This window comes from Mustelus asterias, chromosome 18, assembly GCF_964213995.1.
Source record: "Mustelus asterias chromosome 18, sMusAst1.hap1.1, whole genome shotgun sequence".
NCBI lineage: Eukaryota > Metazoa > Chordata > Chondrichthyes > Carcharhiniformes > Triakidae > Mustelus > Mustelus asterias.
In genome coordinates, this window is record NC_135818.1 from 52308397 (window position 1) to 52329582 (window position 21186).

The window sequence follows — 21186 nt, forward strand, 5'->3', positions numbered from 1 at the left end:
AAAGTAAAGGGAGATGGAAATTCCAGTTCTCCTAAGTGTCATTTACTCCTTCCCCGCATAATTTTGGCTGCTGGGAAATCTCATTAACCAATCAGACCAGAGACATGAGGGAATCCCCACGTTTTCCATCCAATCAGCCACTGAGGTTACGCCTGCATCAAGCCAGGTATTAAAACAGAGTTTAAAGCTGAAGCCATTTCTTTTTTTAAAAGCATGAAAATGATTCAGATTCTGGCAAGATGAAGTGATCACTGCAGAAGTAACATTAACAACAACACACTTGTAACTTGCTATGAGAAGTTTTGACATGCATTATAATGTTCAGTCACATTTTTTGGAAGGGGAAAAATTAGTCCTTTGTAAAAAAAAAGTTTACTTTTCACTGGACAACATAATTAAATGAAACACGAGATCCTGCAAATGCCAAAAATCTGAAATAAAAACATTGGCCTGAATTATCGTGAAGACGGGGAATGTCTCTGTCGCGAAAGTAGCAGTCGAGACCTGAATCCAGAAGTCCCAATCCTGAAAGTGACCTCTACCATGGGTGGCACGACGGAACAGTGGTTAGTACTGCTGCCTCACAGCACCAGGGACTGACTGTCTGTGTGGAGTTTGCACGTTCTCCTAATGTCTGTGCGGGTTTCCTCCGGGTGCTTCGGTTTCCTCCCACACTGCAAAGATGTGCGGGTCAGGTGGATTGGCCATGGTAAATAGTCCTTAGCATCCCGAGATGTGTAGGTTTGGGGGATTAGCAGAGTATATACGCAGGGTTAGGGGGATAGGGCCTGGGTAAGAGACTCTGTCAGAGAGTCGATGCGGACTTGATGGACTAAGTGACCTCCTTCTGCACTGTAGGGATTCAATGATTCTATAACCAAAAAAAACCTCATAATGAGGGGGCACATTAAATGTTTGCATCTATTTCTGCTTGAAGATTGAAGGGTGGGGAAAAAACATAAAAAGTATTCAGCAAATTTAAAAGAAACATGGGAAACTCATCCAGAAGCATAAGCTGACAGAGGCTTGGCTCTCAGACAATGCGCGCAGACATCAGGCAGACACGCTGTTCCAATCATTGATCATTGAGACATTGTCATTGACAACACAGTGTTCCAATCTGGCAGCAGACTCTCCCCAGAGCTCTCCCATCCTCAACACACACCTTTACAAAGACAAGCTAGACCTAGGGAACCACAGTGACAGCTAAGCTGAACTGCAGGGCAGATGCAGTGGCAAAAGTGTCAAACCTAAAAATAAACACAAATGTCTCCAATCCTGCGCATCACACTTCTTTTTCTCTCTCATTCACTCGGAATCAGTGGGCCAGAAGAGACATCCTTACAATCAGCATTTACACACCTGGATGCCAGTGGCCCTGCAGTTATATCCCCCAAACATGAATCATTAAGGAGCTAAAAGTAATTTTACACATGACTTTGATGGACTAAATGAAAGCATTTGCGCAAATACATGAAACAATAGTCGGTGGATATAAATTACATGCACCCATAATGAGGAATTCACAAGAAAAACACCAATAAAGACAAGTTCAACTTGTGTCTAACTAATGTAAATTGTTGGGGACGGGGAGAGGGGGGGCGGTGGGGGGGATGTGAAGTGAGCGAGGATTTGAACATTCCGAACATGCACAAACAGATGGACAATAATCCTGATGTCAAATAACTTTGCTGCGAGAGCTGGCAGCCTCTTACCTAAGACAGGACTCTGGGGTCAGCACAGCCCAACAGGACAAGTTGGAGCTGAAGGCTCCCTGTGTTGGCTTCAGGTGCTTCCAACTGAAGACAAACACTGGCCGAGCTCAGCCACCAACTCCTGGGCATAGCCGCTCCCTCCCAGGCCCATCTTCGGGTGCTATCTCTGGTCCAGACGGGGTTTTACTTTCTTCTCTAGTTCTGTCTTGGCTTCTTCCAGCTCCTGAGAAATTCCATCAGCGGCGGGAGAAGGCATGGCCCAAACATAGACGCCTTCCCCCTTCTCGTGCCCTTTTCATCTTCACAACAATGTTTCCCCATGTCTCACTGCCTTGTCCAGAACACGACATCTCCACTCCAGGCGGACCGGGCTTGATTCTTGGTCTAGTCTTGTTGAACGGGGTTCTCACCGGGCCAGCCCAGGTTTCTCCTGTGCAGTGATCAGTGATGGCCGCTCTGATCACTCAGCTGCTGTTAACGGCGAGCTTCAACCAGCGGCCAATGAAGTAAACCCACAGCAATCCACTTTAAATCACACACACAAACTGCTGAGCAAATAATCCTCTGCTCAAGCTGCCAGCCGGGAATTTTGTTTTCAGAAACCAACCACCTGCCAAAAAGGCGGGTGTGTGTGTGCGTGTGCGTGCGCGTTGGAAAGGAAGAAATAAAACAGACAAATTACAAAGAGAATACTTTTTCCAGCTTTTCTTCTTTAATCGCACATCCTACATTTTAAAAATGTCTCTAAATTATTCCTGTTTCTCCGATCATCCATTACTGGATGAGCAGAAACCTCCTTCAACTAAATATTGGGAACAGCTAAGCTATTGCCTTTGATCCCCACCCATACAACTCTGTTCCCTATCCATGGATTCCATCCCTCTCCCTGACAACTGTCTGAGGCTGAACCAGATTGTTCACAACCGTGGCATTTTGACCCTGAGATGAGTTAGCAAACACATATCTGCGCCATTATTAAGTGAGCCTATTTCCACCTCAGCCAATCTGCTGCCAAAACTCTTATCCGTGCCTTTGATCCAACACATTCCAGGCCAGACTCCAGTACTTCACCTTGTAAAAATTTAAGGTCATTCAAAACTCTGTTTCTGATGAGTTAACTTGTTCCACGTCTCCTTGCCCATTATCCCTGAGCTTGCTGACCTATTCTGGCTCCCAGTTATGCATCACCCCAATTTTAAAATGTTTACCCCATTTTCAAATCCTTCAATGTGCCCTCACTGCATCTGTAACCTTCCCCAGCTCTTTAACCCTCTGAAATCTCTGTGCTCCTCCAATTCTGACATTCTGAGTATCCTGATTTTAACCTATTCATCAATAGGAGAGCTGCATCTTCAGCCATCAAGGCCCTTCCCAAAGCTCTGGAATTTCTTCTCTGAATATGTCTGCCTCTCTTTTCTCTTTTAAAACACTCCTTAAAAAACCTACATTTTTGATTAAGTTTTAGGTCTTCTGCCCCAATATCTTGTGTCAGTGTCAGATTTTTCTTGATAATGCTCCTATGAAGTGCCTTTAGACATTCTACTACCTTAAAGGCAATATACCATCACGTACTATATCATTGATGGGACAAGGGAGTCATTGACAAGGCCACATTAATTCCCCATCAGTGATTAAACACAAGAAGCACAAGTCGCTGTTGCAATGAAAGCAAAGTTGCAGCACCAGAAGGGACAAGACAAAGGCAGAATTGAGGGATAGTGGGAGTATTGAGTGAGCAGTCTACAAATGAAAACTGCTCATAAGTACATAGATAACTTATCTGAAGGAGAGGAAGAGGGCGTTCAGGAGATAATTAGGGACGCGGGCAGAAGTCATTTCTGGAAATGTGCCAGCTGTGTTAGGATGGTGGTGTTCCCATGCATTTTCTGCCTTTGTTTTCTAGGTGGTCGCGGCTTTGGGTTTGGAAGATGCTGTCAAAGCTTGAATGGTAGTGATTTGCTGCAATGCATTTTGCTGATGTGTCAATGGTGGAAGGTGTGAATCAAAGAACATAGGAGGATAGAAGATCGAAGAAAATCATTGTATCCCTTCTGAGCCAGTTCCAACTAGAAGTAGGACCACATGAGGGGCTCTCTCATGGACAAGGACACTCACAAAAGCAGTTAATCTAGCCATCACTCTATCCTTGATCATCAGCAAAGTGATGCCATCAAGCAGCACTTACACAGCAATAACCTGTTCAATGGCACTCAGCTCCTGACCTCATTACAACCTTGGTTGAAACATGACAAAAGAGCTGAACTCAAGAGGTAAGGTGAGGGCGACTGGCATTGACATCAATGGATTTGACAGTGTGGCTTCAAGCAGCCCTGGTATGGTTAAAGTCAATGGGAATTACGGGGGAAACTGTGCTGCTTGGAGTCTAGCACAGAGGAAGATGGCTGTGGTTGTTGGGAGTCAATCATCTCAGCCCAGGACACCACTGCAGGAGTTCTTCAGGTAGTGTCCTAGGCTCAGCCATCTTCAACTGTTTCATCAGTGACCTTCCCGCTATCTTAAGATCAGAAGTAGGGATGTTTGCTGATGCTTGTATACTGTTTAGAAGCATTCACAACCTCTCCGAAACTGAAGCAGTCCAGATGCATGTACAGCAAGACCTGGCCAGCTTCAGGCTTGGAATGATAAATAGTAAGTAAAATTTATGCCAAGCAATGACCATCTACAACAAGAGAAAATCAATGGCATGACCACTGCTGAATCCCCTAACATCATCATCCTGGGGGTTACCATTGACTAGAAACTTAACTGGACCAGCCATACAAATACCATGGTGGCAAGTGCAGGTCAGAAGTTGGGGATTTCGATGCAAGTAATTCAGCTCCTGACTCCCCAAAGTCTGTCCACAAACCACAAACCACAAGTCAGGAGTGTGATGGAATATTCCCCACTTGCCTGGATGAGTACAGCTCCAACAACACTCAAGAAGCCCGACACCATACAGGACAAGGCAGCTGATTGCTCAGCACCTCATCCACTACCTTAAAGATTCGCACCTTCCACTACTGACGCATCAACAAAATGCACTGCAGCAAATCACAACCATTCATCCTTTGACAGCACCTTCCAAACCCACAGCCGTGACCACCTAGAAAACAAAGGCAGCAGATGCATGGGAACACCACCACCTACAAGTTCCCCTCCAAGTCGCACACCATTCTGACATGGAACATATCACCCTCTTTCATTATCATTGGGTCCAAGAAGGAGGCTCAGTGTCATCTTCCTGAGCGGAATTAGGAATCAACAACAAATGCTTGTCTAGTCTGCAACTTTTATATCTCTTGAAAATATGAAACAAGACAGTGTAGAAGGATGAAGCAGCCAGCTATACAACAGAAAGGTCAAGCGTAAAGAGAACACTGCTACAGTCAGAGGAATCATTGGTGACTTTGAGCCAGGCAGTCTCAGTACTGTGGTCAGACCAGAAGTCTGACAAATTCGAAGTAAAGAAATGCAGAAGTGAACTCAGAGTTGATGGTGACAATCTCAGAAAAGAAAGGAGAGATATCACATAACCAGGACAGTGTGCCTCTACTCTTTCCCTTCTCGCACTTCAACAGCTCAGCAAGCTTATCCAGCTAAATTGTGCCATACAGGCCATGAAAATCACAGGTCTAATTTCCAATTTGGACTTAGCTACCTATTCTTAACCAATACCAGTGGTAAAGGTTCCCCAATGGCCACAATGTCACAGGATAGATAAAATCAGCCAGACTTCTCCACCTGATAGCAGCCAGTGACCCCTGCTGGGAATATCAATGTGAGACATTTACTGTCAGGGCATTAAATGTATCCAGCTAGGATTTAACACTCTCAAGAGTGATTGCGATTCAAGGAAATTTTTTTTTAAAATTGCTTTCGCTACACACTTTTCCCGAGTGCTTCACGAAGGCAGAGTGTTTTCTGTAAGCTACCATTCCATTGCAAGTCACAAATTAATATCTAGTGAAATCCCAAACTAAACTAATATTAATTTTACATTCAATTGGAGCCTTCACACTAATATAGTTCCTCCATAAACTGTTCCTATCCTCCTGCAGTGTTCTGTTTGCACTATTCAGCCACACTAGAGGAATTTCAAATCACAAATGGAAGGGTAGAGTGTGGTGGAAATAATTTTTTGAGGTGTGTCTATTTCAATGCCAGGAGTATTGTGGGGAAGGCAGATGAGCTGAAGGCGTGGATAGACACATGGAAATATGACATTATAGCCATTAGTGAAACTTGGCTACAGGAGAGGCAAGACTGGCAGCTCAATGTTCCGGGGTTCCAATGTTTCAGGCGGGATAGAGGCAGAGGGATAAAAGGTGGGGGGGGTGGCATTGTTGGTCAGGGAAAATGTTACAGCGGTACTCAGGCAGGATAGATTAGGGAGTTTGTCTACAGAGGCCCTATGGGTGGAGCTGAGAAACAGGAAAGGTATGACCACATTAATGGGCTTGTATTATAGACGACCCAATAGTCAGCGAGAATTGGAGGAGCAAATCAGTGGAGAGATAGCTGACAACTGCAAGAAACACAAAGTTGTGTTAGTAGGGGATTTTAATTTTCCACATATAGATTGGGACTCGCATACTGTTAAAGGTTTAGACAGGGTAGAGTTTGTAAAATGTGTTCAGGAGAATTTTCTACATCAGTATATAGAGGTGCCAACTAGAGAGGATGCGATATTGGATCTCCTATTGGGAAATGAGTTAGGGCAGGTGATGGATGTGAGTGTGAAGGAACACTTTGGATCCAGTGATCATAATGCCATTAGTTTCAACCTGATCGTGGATAAGGAGAGATCTGGTCCTCGGGTTGAAGTTCTGAACTGGAAAAAGGCCAAATTTGATGAAATGAGAAGGGATCTGGGAAGTGTGGATTGGCACAGGCTGTTCTCTGGTAAGGATGTAAATGGAAAGTGGGAGGCCTTCAAAGGAGAAATTTTGAGACTGCAGAGTTTGTATGTTCCTGTCAGGATTAAAGGCAAAGTAAATAGGAATAAGGAACCTTGGTTCTCGAGGGAGATTGTAACACTGATTAAGAGGAAGAGAGAGTTGTATGAAATGTACAGGCAGCAAGGAACACATCAGATGCTCGAGGAGTATAAAAAGTGCAAGAAGCTACTTAAGAGGGAAATCAGGAGGGTTAAAAGAAGACATGAGGTTGCTTTGGCAGACAGAGTGAAGGAAAATCCAAAGAGCTTCTATAGGTATGTTAGGAGTAAAAGGATAGTGAGGGATAAAATTGGTCCTCTTGAAGACCAGAGTGGTAGACTGTGTATGGAACCAAAAGAGATGGGGGAGATACTAAATGGTTTTTTTGCATCCGTATTTACTGAGGAAACGGGCATGGAGTCTACGGAAATAGGGCAAACTGGTAGGGAGGCCATGGAACCTTTACAGATTAAAGGGGAGGAGGTGCTCGCTGTCTTGAGGCAAATCAGAGTGGATAAATCCCCAGGACCGGACAGGGTATTCCCACGGACCTTGAGGGAAGCTAGTGTTGAACTTGCAGGGGCCCTGGCAGACACATTTAAAATGTCAGTATTCACGGGGGAGGTGCCGGATGATTGGAGGGTGGCTCATGTTGTTCCGTTGTTTAAAAAAGGTTCCAAAAGAAATCCGGGAAATTATCGGCCAGTAAGTTTGACGTCGGTGGTGGGCAAGTTATTGGAAGGTGTGATAAGGGATAGGATCTACAAATATTTGGATAGATAGGGACTTATTAGGGAGAGTCAACATGGCTTTGTGCGTGGTAGGTCATGTTTGACCAATCTATTGGAGTTTTTCGAGGAGGTTACCAGGAAAGTGGATGAAGGGAAGGCGCTGGATGTTGTCTACCTGGATTTCAGCAAGGCCTTTGACAAGGTCCCTCATGGGAGGTTAGTTAGGAAGGTTCAGTCGCTAGGTATACATGGGGAGGTAGTAAATTGGATAAGACACTGGCTCAATGGAAGAAGCCAGAGAGTGGTTGTGGAGGATTGCTTCTCTGAGTGGAGGCCTGTGACTAGTGGTGTGCCGCAGGGGTCGGTGTTGGGTCCATTGTTGTTTGTCATCTATATCAATGATCTGGATGATAATGTGGTAAATTGGATCAGCAAGTTTGCTGATGATGCAAAGATTGGAGGTGTAGTGGACAGTGAGGAAGGTTTTCAAAGCTTGCAGAGGGATTTGGACCAACTAGAAAAATGGGCTGAAAAATGGCAAATGGAATTTAACGCAGACAAGTGTGAGATATTGCACTTTGGAAGGACAAACCAAAGAAGAACGTACAGGGTAAATGGTAGGACTCTGAAGAGTGCAGTTGAACAGAGGGATCTGGGAATACAGGTACAGAATTCCCTAAAAGTGACGTCACAAGTGGATAGGGTCGTAAAGAGTGCCTTTGGTACATTGGCCTTTATAAATCGGAGTATCGAGTATAAAAGTTGGAGTGTTATGGTAAGGTTATATAAGGCATTGGTGAGGCCGAATTTGGAGTATTGTGTACAGTTTTGGTCACCTAGTTACAGGAAGGATGTAAATAAGATTGAAAGAGTGCAGAGAAGGTTCACAAGGATGTTGCCGGGACTTGAGAAGCTGAGTTACAGAGAGAGATTGAATAGGTTGGGACTTTATTCCCTGGAGCGTAGAAGATTGGGGGGAGATTTGATAGAGGTGTATAAGATTTTGATGGGTATAGATAGAGTGAATGCAAGCAGGCTTTTTCCGCTGAGGCTAGGGGAGAAAAAAACCAGAGGGCATGGGTTAAGGGTGAAAGGAGAAAAGTTTAAAGGGAATATTAGGGGGGGCTTCTTCACGCAGAGAGTGGTGGGAGTGTGGAATGAGCTGCCGGATAAAGTGGTAAATGCGGGGTCACTTTAACATTTAAGAAAAACTTGGACGGGTTCATGGATGAGAGGGGTGTGGAGGGATATGGTCCAAGTGCAGGTCAGTGGGACTAGGCATAAAATGGTTCGGCACAGACAAGAAGGGCCAAAAGGCCTGTTTCTGAGCTGTAATTTTCTATGGTTCTATGGACTGGCTACACTCAGCAGGAGTGTAAAGAGAATAATGTGGGACTGTATCATGCCTGATTATTGGCACCAATGCAAAGAGTCATGGTAAAGGTAACTCAAGTACCAATATGATGAAATGCTATCCATGTAAAATTAAGTGACCTTTGGTTGAACATTGATTTTAGACATTAGTCACTATCCCCATTTTGCTACAGCAGGAAGTTCTTGTGATGTGGGTTGGATCTACAGGCGATGGGTGAGGGGGAGAAGTGGTATGAGGTTGACATTCTGGGTGTACATCATTCCTTAGAACACAGTTCCAACAGCAGTAACACACCTGTCGCATTAGGTTTTTTTTAGTTTTTATGGGACTAGCAGCCACTTATGTTTCTGGGCTTTTCTATTAATACTTCAGAATTTCTGCACCTCCATGTTTTTAGTGACTGTCTTCTATGTCTGTCTTTTTTTCCCAGGTCGGAGGTGACGATCACGAGGGGTCATGGGCTCAAGGTGAGAGGGGCGAGGTATAACTCAGATATCAGAGGGACGCTTTTTTTACACAGAGGGTGGTGGGGGCCTGGAATGCGCTGCCAAGTAGGGTGATGGAGGCAGACATGCTGGCATCGTTTAAGACATACCTGGATAGTCACATGAGCAGTCTGGGAATGAAGGGATACAAACGAATGGTCTAGTTGGACCAATGAGCGGCACAGGCTTGGAGGGCCGACGGGCCTGTTTCCTGTGCTGTACTGTTCTTTGTTCTTTGTATGTCTCCAATACACTCGTAGCTATTTGCATCTCTTAGAATCCCTACAGTGCAGCCCATCCAGCCTGCACCGACAATCCCATCCAGGCCCTATCTCCATAACCCCATGTATTTACCCTGCTGATCCCCCTGACACTAAGGGACAATTTAGCATGGCCAATCAACCTAACCTGCATATCTTTGGAGTGTGGGGGGAAACCAGAGCACCCGGAGGAAACTCACGCAGACACGGGGAGAACGTGCAAGCTCCACACCGACAGCCACCCAAGGAAGGAATTGAACCCAGGTATCTGGTGCTGTGAGGCAGCAGTGCTAACCATTGTGCCACCGTGCTATTATTTGCTTTAATATGCTGACATTGCCTCAGAGATAAGCTTTGATATCATGGTTTTCTACGAAGCAGTTTGCAGGTCACTCAATCCATTCATTTTCTCTGACTGATTGAAATATCTATTAATTCTCCCCTTACTCATCTTTGAGAAAGGCTCTTTGCCCCAAAGATTAACCTGCATTCTCTTTACAGACCTTGACTGACCTGCTGCGTATTGCCAGCACTTTCTGTTCTAGTTTCAGTTTCATCATTTGCAGTTTTTTGATTTTTATTTATACAATGAGATGCGTGCTTATTTACTTTAGGAAGTATGTATTCTCGGAAGTGCATCAAGTCATTGCTCACTAAAATATTTTGTCACCAGATGCAATAGAAAGAACTATTTTGCACAAGTTACTGAGATATGGTTAAAGGACACTAATGAAGCTGATTATGCTTACCTTCAACATTACCAGATAATCATCATGGCGTTGGATTTGCAAAAGATTAGCCAATGCCATCACACCAGCCTTAAAGTCAGCGTTGTTAACTGGAACAAAAAAACATTTATGAACTGAAAAAATATAAAAACTGCAGCATCTAATTTATTAAAAACTAATTATGGACTAACACAGTCTCTTATATTCAAAGTCTCCGAAAAGCAAGTTACTTTCTCAACACTAAAGAATTATGGCTGTAGCATATGGTAAAATGCAAAGCCACAGCAGTGGCTGTAAACAGCACCCTCTATAGGGTGTATGTTTCTCAAGAAAAACAGTGGCCAGAAATTCGAGGCAGTGGTGATATTGGCAAATGCCACAAACACTCCCCGATCCTGTGGCAATTACACACAACAAATGGAAAAAGGATTAGAATATGTGGCAGCACAGCACATAGCTGCTACCTTTCTGAGGTACTGGGGTCTATAAAAATGGAACAACAGGTCATTCAACAGAAACACATTCAAAAGTACAGGTTCCGATCTGATAAACTGGAGATGGGTCGCAGCATGTAGAGGCAGGGTGACCAGGCTGGGTGTATTTCGATTTAGGAGTTTGCACTGAAATAGTAAGTATCAAATATATATGTAGCTCAATAAATTATATATCAGGAAGAGGGAAAATCAGTGCAGGCATGGCTGTCATAAAAGAATTATGTTATTACTTGAGGTTTTGTTGTTCCCAGGGCAAGCCAATAATGATGTTAGCCTCATACACCCTGCTGAACTACTAAACACTTTCTTGGCTCCAAGCTCTCCAAAGCCATTCTGTGATGGTTTAAGGACCATGCTATCACAGTGATATTAGTTTGAGATTTCACAGGAGGTGGAGCTATGGTAATTAGCTGTTCAACTCTTTCAGCAAAAGACCAAGCAGATTATGGTATGGTGTGCCCAATAGCATGTCACTGACATCATCATTTCCTGGTATTTAGAGTCACGGGGTTTTACAGCACAGAAAGAGGCCCTTTGGCCCATCGTGTCTGTGCTGGCCATCAAACACATCTATTTCTAATCACATTTTCCAGCACTTGGTCCATAGTCTTGCATGCTATGTTGTTTCAAGTTCTCATCTAAATTCTTCTTAAATGTTGTGAGGTTTCCCGCCTCGACCTCCCTTTCAGGCAGAGAGTTCCAGATTCCCACCATCCTCTGGATGAAAAGGTTTTTCTCAAATCCTCTCTAAATCTATGCCCCCTGCTTGTTTACCTCTGTACGAAGGGGAAATGTTTCTTCCTATCTACCCTATCTATATCACTCATAATTTTGTACACCTGGATCAGGTCCCCCCCTCATCCTTCTCAGCTCTAAGGAAAACAACCCCAGCCTAACAGACCTCCCTTCACAGCTGGAAGGTTCGCACTCAGTCAACATTCTGGTGAATCTCCTCTCATAGAATTAGAGAATCCCTACAGTACAGAAAGAGGCCATTCGGCCCATCGGCTCTGCACCAACCACAATAGGCCCTATGCCCGGAAATCCATGTATTTACCCTGCTAATCTCTCTGACACTAAGGTGCAATTTAGCATGGCCAATCAACCGCACATCTTTTGAGTGTGGGAGGAAACCGGAGCACCCGGGGGAAACTCTCGCAGACACAGGGAAAACGTGCAAACTCCACACAGTCGCCCAAGGGCCGAAATTGAACCCGGGACCCTGGTGCTGTGAGGCAGCAGTGCTAACCACTGTGTCACCGTGCCGCCTCTACACCCTTTCTAGTGCAATCGCATCCTTCCTATAGTGTGGCCATCAGGACTATACACAGTCCTCTAGCTCCTTGAGGTCTCTGCATTGTAATAATTATTACTTGAAAGTTTTCACCAAACTCAGCTCAAGTCAAATCTGGCCTTCAAGTTTAATAAAATCAAAATTTTTAATTTTTGAAATCCCAGAATTTTCTCCCCTACCCCATTCATCTAAAGGTTTACACTTTTATTCGCGTAATATGCAAATTAAGTTAACCAAGAACAAAGGACTGCGAAATGAGAAAATGCATAATTTTATTCAATTTCTGGAACTTTTGCAGAATTGATTTGATTAGATTTATTGTTGTCATTTGTAATAGTATATACTGAAAAGTATTGTTTCTTGCACGCTATACAGCCAAAGCATACTGTACACAGAGAAGGAAGGGAGAGGGTGCTGAATGTAGTGTTAGTCTTGACTAGGGTGTAGAGAAAGATCAAGAGCTACGACATAAAAATGATTAAAAACTCAATTGGACATCATAAGTGGACCAAACTATTGGGTAATCAGAAATCTAGAACAGACCTGGAAATGAGTGGGGATTAGGATGCAGTTATACTAAAGCTATCAGTCTCAGACTGCATGTGGCTGACAGATCAAAGTTATGTCAATTGCATAAATACAAATTATTGCAGATGCTAGAATCTGAAAGAGAAACAGAAAATGTTGGAAAATCTCAGCAGGTCTGACAGCATCTGTGGAGAGAGAACAAAGCCAACGTTTCAGGTCTGGATGACTCTGTTAGAGCGAAAAGTCTGAGCTTCATCAGAGCTCTGACGAAGAGTCAACCAGGCTCGAAACGTTAGCTCTGTTCTCTCCCCACAGATGCCGTAAGACCTGCTGTGATTTTCCAGCATTTTCTGTTTTTATGTCAATTGCAATTTGCCTCATGTCGCACCAACTTTGGCATCAAGGCCCATAGTGCGCTTGGCAATACACACAGATAATAGAAAACAGGAAGTATCTGCTCGCTGTTGAAGATTCCATACAGAGTTTTCAGAAGGATAACTGACTGTCAAAAGACTTCCATAATATAACAGTGCATCAAATAGAGTTATACAGCAGCTGATGTGATCTCTGAGGGATGTGAAGTGGTAAGAGTAATGCCTGACTTAAATATGCCCAGCTGTTCCACTGGGCCCCAATTCCAGAGTTAAATTACCACTTTTGTATTCGTAATCACCTAAAACTATTTCGCATTAATGAAAAGATGGCAGTATAACTTTAAGATTGGCTTGCTAGCAGAGCATAAAAAAATATGTAACTGATTACCGCGTTGGATAAAATCACTTTCTGGCAAACATTAAAAACTCAAGATTAGAATTTCTAATCATCGCAAAATAAATGAATAAAAGGACATGCACTGGCAAGCTAGAAAGGCATACATTGAGAGAGACAGGGAACTAGCTCAAATAGTAGAGTATCACTTAGCATGGGAGAGGTGGTGGGATCAGTGCCTGCTTTCTCCAATCTTTTGTAGCAGCGTGGCGTAGGGAAAGCTTGCCAGATCCATTCGCTTGTTGCTTGAACTTTTGCCAGCATGGATTTAATGGGCGCAATGGTCTCGTTTTGTGCCTCAATCACTCTATGACTATGACTCTAAGAAATTAATCAAATTTATATCTATGATTCTTTGTCTGGCACACTCCTGGCATTTTCCATAGTGCATCTGAGAACAAATGTATGTGTTAATGATGGAAACATAGAAATTGATTATGGCCTCCAGATGTTAACAGGCTACTGCAGTGTTTGAAGAGTGCCTCAGGCCATTAAACACAAGCATATTGCTTCTCTGCAACTTATTGGTCAATCTGGGCAATCCAACTGCTTCCATTATGCATTTTCTTCTTGCAATAAACTATGGCTCAGCAAGGTTATTACTTACCATCCAGATTAATAAGTGGATCGGTGCCTTTAGTAGCATCCTTTTTTACACTTTCTGCTGTGCAATTCTTGTATTTATCCACTGTAAGGGGAATGCCAACAATTACGGTTCAAAAACAAACAATATTGACAGAAGACAGCACTTTTAAATATTGTCAGGGTGTGCACATTGCAGACCTCTAGCTGCTCTGGTAGGGGCTGTATTTAGATTTGAGGGTTTCCTAGGCCACTTTCAATCAACTCCGTAGTGTAGGACTGTAGTCACATGCAAGTCAAACCTTCTCTCCCTGCTTGCAAGCAAATATCCTAAGATATCTTTGCCCATCCTGCTCTCCATGCCATTATCTTCTCTTGCTTCATCCACTTATCCTATTTAACCTTAAATGTTGATGTAGTTTCTACCTCAACCATTAACGGTGGAAGTGAATTTCATAGCCTCAATTCTGTACTACCACTACAACATAACCCACTCTCTCATGTTTCCAGATGGCCTTAGTGTTTGAAACAGAGGTTGATGGTTCTAAGTATTTTTTAAAAAGTATTGCCACTTTTGGATATGTACCATTAGAATGGAGGGTTGACATATGGCAAAAGACAAGCAGTCACATTTAGTTAACATTAACTTCCTTTCTTTACTCTTAATCCGTTTCATTCTACGTGCTTAACTCCACAATAGAAATATAATATCCTGCAAACTAACTCTTTCATATATTGGATGTAACTATCACTTAAACGCAAAGCCCCAATTCCAATGTAAAAGTTCCCCGTCATTTCAGCTTGAAAGAGTTTTAAGATTTTTGCCTCCAACCATCTATTCGGTAAACTATTCCAAGTTGTTACCACTTCTTGCATTAAGAACTTGCTCCTAATTTTGGTCCCACATTGCGTGGGCAGAGGAAAGCAGCAGTTATTCACCTTTCGATACACCCACAATAGGTGCCAAGGGACCTGCTCTACACAGCAGCAGAGTTGAATCAGATAATCAATACAGTTATAGCTGAAATTTGTAACGTCTCCTGAGGGACATAGAGAAATAAGACCATAGGCAGAAGGGGGGGGGGTACTTTAGATATTCACCTCTAGTCGACAGTATTGCTGCCCTTTAAAAGTCCAATTTCAATAGTTGAAAGAGGAAAGCTAGGATATTCCATTTTTAAAGCAGACAACAGAAAACTAACCACAACCAGTATTCATATATATCGAAAATAATGAATGCGCGGAGGCTGAAGTTCAGTTGAATGTTTCAGAGTACAAATAATCAAGGGACTTTAACAGAAACAAACATTCAGATGCACTATTGCTTTCTCCTGCCCCAATGTTATATTGTGGTTTGTATCTAACGAAAGCTGAACTACCAATTTACAGATGGGCATTGTAAAATTCAAAAGGAAAATTATGAAGTAAACAATAAAAGATCAATTTTTTAAAAATAGAGTTACACAAGGCTAGGAAGTTTCACAATGCCAATTATAAAATGGTCAGCAACATCAAGCGATTTAAAGAAGCGTACCATTATCTGAGTATTCAAGTCTCACAGCCAAGCCCAGAAGCCAGTCAACACTTTCCTGTTTTTCCTGAGCCTTGAATGGGCAGTTTACATCCGCCAGATACTGAAAGCAAATGAATCAGATACAGCAAGATTTTAAGTTTACAAAATTATTGACAAGGATTCACATAATTATTAAATTAATGGGTTCACAAGAATGTTGAATAGGCAGTGGATCATTAAATACATTGGACTGTGAACATGTTTGCGGTATGATTACTGGTAAATAAAAATTCATAAACAAACATTTCATGTCATTGTTAAATGTTTCTTATAATATTTAGACTTCATAAGATATAGAGTAGTGAACATACACAATCTAATGACTATTTTCAGAGCAATTCATGTCAATTTCTATGCCTGCAATTCCAATTAGAAACTATGTCAGAGCACTCGTACTAAGCCTTGGCCTCTTTTATTTTCATCCATTTTAAAATACTGGCGAGTTGCTAGAAGCAAAATAACATTATAGATCTGTGCCAGATTTATTTTATGATGCGGAGATGCCGGCATTGGACTGGGGTGGGCACAGTAAGAAGTCTCACAACACCAGGTTAAAGTCCAACAGATTTATTTGAAATCACAAGGTTACAGAGCGCTACTCCTTCATCAGGTGAAGATTTATTTTAGATTCAGATTCCCTGAGAAATGACTACAACAACTTCCATTTGGTATTTAAATGGTATATAAATGGTATTTAAAGTAGTTAAACGTCCTCAGACACTTCACAGATTAACTGTGACACTGAGTTCCATAAGGAGATATTCAGAGAATGATCTAAAGCTTGGTTAGAGAGATGGGTTTTAAGAATTGTCTTAAAGGGGTAAAGAGGTTTAGGGACGAAATTCCAGAGCCTAGGCACTGACAACACAGTCAGTGCACAAGACGTCAGAACTGGAAAAGCACAGATATCTCAGAGGATTGTGGAGCTGGTGATGGCTGCAGAGATAGGGAAGCGGGGTGGACACAAAGGGATTCGAAAACAAGGATGAAAATTTTAAAATCAAGACGTTGCTGGATTGGAAGTCAAGGTAGGCCAGTGAGCACAGCGATGATGGGTGAACTGGACTCAGTGTGACTTAGGACATGAGCAGCAGAGCTTTGGATGAGTTTAACTTATGAAGGGTAGAAGATGGGCGACACATGTCTAGAGGGAAGAAAGGCATGGATGAGCTGAGGCGGGGAAGAGTTCGGCAATGTGGTGGAGATGGAATTGGACTGTCTTTGTGATGGAGCAAATACACGATCAAAAGCTCATCTAAGGGTCAAATAGAAATTCTGAAGTTGCAAACCGTCTAGTTCAGCCTCAGACAGTAGCCAGGGAGAGGGATCAAGTTGGTAGCTTGGAATGTGGAGAATTACAAACAGCTTCTTTGCAACAACAAATCTGCTATCATAGCTTTTTACATACATGAAAAGCATTTAATGAAACTCTTGTGATACAAGAGGGTACAATTAAGAACATAAAAGTCAGCTGGACTGTGGGTTTGCACATTTTTGCCAGGAATGTTCCACAGTCTAATATTAAGCAGTTCTACATATAGTTTTAGGGACTCAGGAGCAGTTGGCACTTCACTATAATTATGCCAGGACTGAGCCTGCATGTGTTCAGCATGTCTAAAGTGAGTGATTGCTGTAATACAAGGAAGTGCAGCAGCCAATTTGCACAGATCAAGGTCCCACAAGCAGGAATGAGCTAAATGACAAGGTAATCAGTTTTAAGCGATTTTGGGTGAGGAATAAAAATTGACCAGGACACCAGAAATCTCTGCTTTTCTCGGAATAGCATCAAGGAAACTTTGATGTCCACCTGGGATGGCAGACAATGCCTTAGTTTATCAACTCACCCTAAAAACGATACCTCTAATGTCCAGAACACCCCCCATCCCTCCTGCCAACCCCACCAAAACTACACTGAAGCATCTGCCTAGAAAGATAATGCTAACCACTGTGCCACCCATTCTACCTACTCCCTTGCCTTGAAAAAAAAACATTGCTTGCAATTTAAAAATTGGAGAATATGATAATTCACTGCCAAAACAATTTACAAATATATCAGACTAAAACATGCAGATTTAACATGCACACAAAGCATTTTATTCAAAATGATGCTCACCTTTTCAAAGTGTTTTGGCCATTCGTTACTGTGCACATTTCTAAGGTTGCCTCTCTCTTCAATCTTATAATGTCTTACCTTCTGATCTTCAAGCCATACAATTAAATTTCTAAATTCCACCTCATCTAGAATATAAAAAGCAACCAATTCAGATTAGTTCAAAAAAAATACTTTGACAAAACAAACTTCAAGCTTAAGACCAACTGAATGAGTTTAAAAAATTTGGCACTAGGAATTTATTTCCAGAATTTATCATTTATAGCTGATTTACTCATCCAAACAGACCTGAAAATCGACCTAACTTTGGGATCAAGAATCAACACAGGTAAAATCCACTGTTAAACTATGAGTAACCCGCTCATGTTAAACTTCTCTGATTCATTGTATAATTTATATTCAGATTTAAGGCTTATGCTCACTGTATACAGTACTTCCAAAATAGGACTGTAAATATTAAAGCTTCCTTTAGAAAAACAGCCTCTAATCGTCATCCTCTCGCCAATTTTAAGATTGATTCATGTTTTACCGTATCCCCCCCATTCCCAAAATGTAAGCTGATAATTGGCTTTGTTTAACTCTGTGTCAGAAAGAGTTCACTGCACTTTTTCCCAGCATTCCTACTCTTTCAAAACAAAGGGGTTTCTTTTGGAAAACGACAATTTGATTCTACCTCTAAAACAGGGAAATAGAGCTTATTTAATAGATTTATGTTCACAAATATCCTTTTAATTCACTGTTTTCCCCCCTCAACATTTTCATTCATCTGGTTCGAGATCACTGATCCTGGAGAGCAGTTTTTGCTAATGTGAGCATATGTACAAATTATGAGGTGTAGGTCACTCAGGCTCTCAAGCCTGCCCCGCCATTCAATAAGATCATGGCTGATCCGATTGTAACTTCAACCCCACATTCCTGCCTACCCCCAAAAAAGTCATATCAGGAGAGGTCCCTCTTCTTTAAAAGATGGTATGTGATGCTGCACTTCACAAATAGATATATCGATTATAGAGGCAGGGAGGATATGCTGAACCTTTATAAAGCTCTATATAGGCTATCTTTCAAAAGAATCATTTAAACAGAGGCTTTGTCCACCTATATCAAGCAGGCATGATAGTCCTCATGATCTTATACAACAGAGAATGGCGAGTTCTCCCAGTGCCGTGTCCCACATTCCTCCCTCCACCAACACCAATAAAAGTGAATTAGTCACTGATCTCATTAACTGGCTGTAGGATTTTGTTGTGGAGTTGATTTCCATAGGCACCTACACAACACTTCCAAAGCAATTAATTGATTTTGTTTGTACAGTGCAATATTATAAAGGTATGCTCAGGTCCAAAGATATGCAGATTAGGCGAATTGGCTGTGATCAATGCACAGGGCCATGGGAATAGGACAGGATAGTGGGCCTAAGTAGAATGCTCTTTTGGAGGGTTGCTGCAGATTTGATGGGCCAAAAGGCCTCCTTCTGCACTGTAGGGATTCAATAAGCAACCTTTTAACTGTCAAATCAGCATCAGGAAAAACATTCTGTCATAATACCGGTAACCCCTCTCAGGTAGATTAATTAAGGGAAAAAAATTAAAATAGTCTAGAACTGCTGATTCAACTGAAGCAAAAGCAGTAACTGAAGAGTCAGTACTAAGCTTGTACACCTCAATATTTTTCAGATCTCTTGGCAAGTGTAAAATTCTGCAATCAGATTTTCAATTTTGTAAAAACAAATATAATCCTCAATCACTTCATTAGAAATTGAGCAAAATATTATAACTGAGATGTGAAATAAGGGTTAAAACATTCAGGATATTCACTTTTAATAGGACACCCTGGGTCATATGTCATGTTCCCCTTCTCATTTGATTGCATATCTTTCCTCAATAGCTACTTCTACTGAATCTTCAACAAAGCCCTAATGCATAACGAATTATTGTTAACCAACTTCCATTCCTAACACATCAATAATACATCTCTCAACATCTAATTTAACATGAAAAGTACTTCCACAACAGGCTAAATTACAACATCACAAATCCACTGAAACCTTACTTACTAGGGGGAGGGGGGGGGCATTTTCTGTTTAAGTTGTGCACTTTTACCTCTCTGAAGATTTCCATTTTGCATCTCAGTATGAATAAAATCTGAGAGAGAACCCTACAAAAATATTTAATTCAATGTTGTTTCCTTATAGAGACATTGGGGACTTGGGCCATTGTTTTAAGAACGGGAGGGGAGCTCTCCTGTACCCACTTTCCTATGAAAACCGCCACAATCAGATGAATGAAGTTGCTGAGTGGTTTCAGCGCTGCCTGTGGGAGCTTGCTGTGCATAAAATGGCTGCTCCATTTGTCGACAAGAGTGGTTTATACAATGCACTTTTCCCATTACTCAGAAACGGGGTTGAGGTGATGAAATACTGGGATGTCTTTAATGGTCTTGGAGCTTGGGGCAAGGCTGCTGCTGCGGGAGGGTTGTGGGGATGGCTCACTGGGCCCCGGCCTCTCTCCACCTGCACACTCTCGGCTATTGGGCTGGATGGTGCGAGTGGCCCAGACGGGGCGGGGCCCTGTGTAGCAGCGGGCCAGCTCCGCTCCCGTGCTGCTCCGTACCTTTACAGTCAAACACGCCGCTGTTGTGATACTCGAGAGCCGACAGTTTCCTCCGAAACATCTTGTCAGCCGCCACGGTTAGTCGCCAACAATGGCCCGACCCGACACGTCACCGCGTATGGGCGACGCGGCGCGCGTCATCCGTCATGCCGTCCGGCCGCGCGCCGCGTCCGGGGTTGGCGTCAGCGCGTCACCCACCGTGCGACCCGCCGCACGCCGCGACGGTGTGACGTCAGCGCCGACTTCCATAATACGCTCCGCCTCGCACGCTGCGTCTGGGTGACGTCAGCGCGTCGGCCATCATCATGCGTCCCGCCCCACGCGCTCCGCGACGGTCTGACGTCATCCACGGAGACGGTCCTGCCCCACGCCGATGACGTTTTCTGTATTTCACTGCGGCTGCGCTGAAAGGTGGGTCTCCCTTGGCAACGAAGCCCCCGCCCTCTCCCGCTCCCGGCACCTCCCCTTCCCCAAGAAATGTCATTACCAGAAGCGCCGTGAATGTGGCTCCCTCACGGGGAATATTAAGGTGGTAAGAAGTTTAACAACACCAGGTTAAAGTCCAACAGGTTTATTTGGTAGCAAAAGCCACACAAGCTTTCGGAGCTCCAAGCCCCTTCTTCAGATGAGTGGGAATTCTGTTCACAAACAGGGCATATAAAGACACAAACTCAATTTACATGAATAATGGTTGGAATGCGAATACTTACAACTAATCAAGTCTTTAAGAAACAAAACAACATGAGTGGAGAGAGCATCAAGACAGGCTAAAAAGATGTGTATTGTCTCCAGACAAGACAGCCAGTGAAACTCTGTGGGGGTTACAGATAGTGTGACATGAACCCAATATCCCGGTTGAGGCCGTCCTCGTGTGTGCGGAACTTGGCTATCAGTTTCTGCTCAGCGACTCTGCGCTGTCGTGTGTCGCGAAGGCCGTCTTGGAGAACGCTTACCCGAATATCAGAGGCCGAATGCCCGTGACCGCTGAAGTGCT

The 21186-nt window shown here is 43.0% G+C and overlaps 1 protein-coding gene across 1 annotated transcript in view; it reads right to left on the reverse strand.

Annotated features, from left to right (window-relative positions):
* rtraf (RNA transcription, translation and transport factor) overlaps nt 1-20473 on the reverse strand; it is a 31074-nt gene extending 10601 nt beyond the window's left edge. Inside the window, exons 1-5 of the mRNA XM_078233934.1 lie at nt 20193-20473; nt 17587-17711; nt 15435-15534; nt 13926-14006; nt 10256-10344 (exon numbers count right to left, since the gene is read on the reverse strand). Coding sequence (XP_078090060.1) covers nt 10256-10344; nt 13926-14006; nt 15435-15534; nt 17587-17711; nt 20193-20253 — 456 coding nt within the window. The 5' untranslated portion in view covers nt 20254-20473. The remainder of the gene's footprint in view (nt 1-10255; nt 10345-13925; nt 14007-15434; nt 15535-17586; nt 17712-20192) is intronic.
* Nucleotides 20474-21186: the final 713 nt, after the last annotated feature.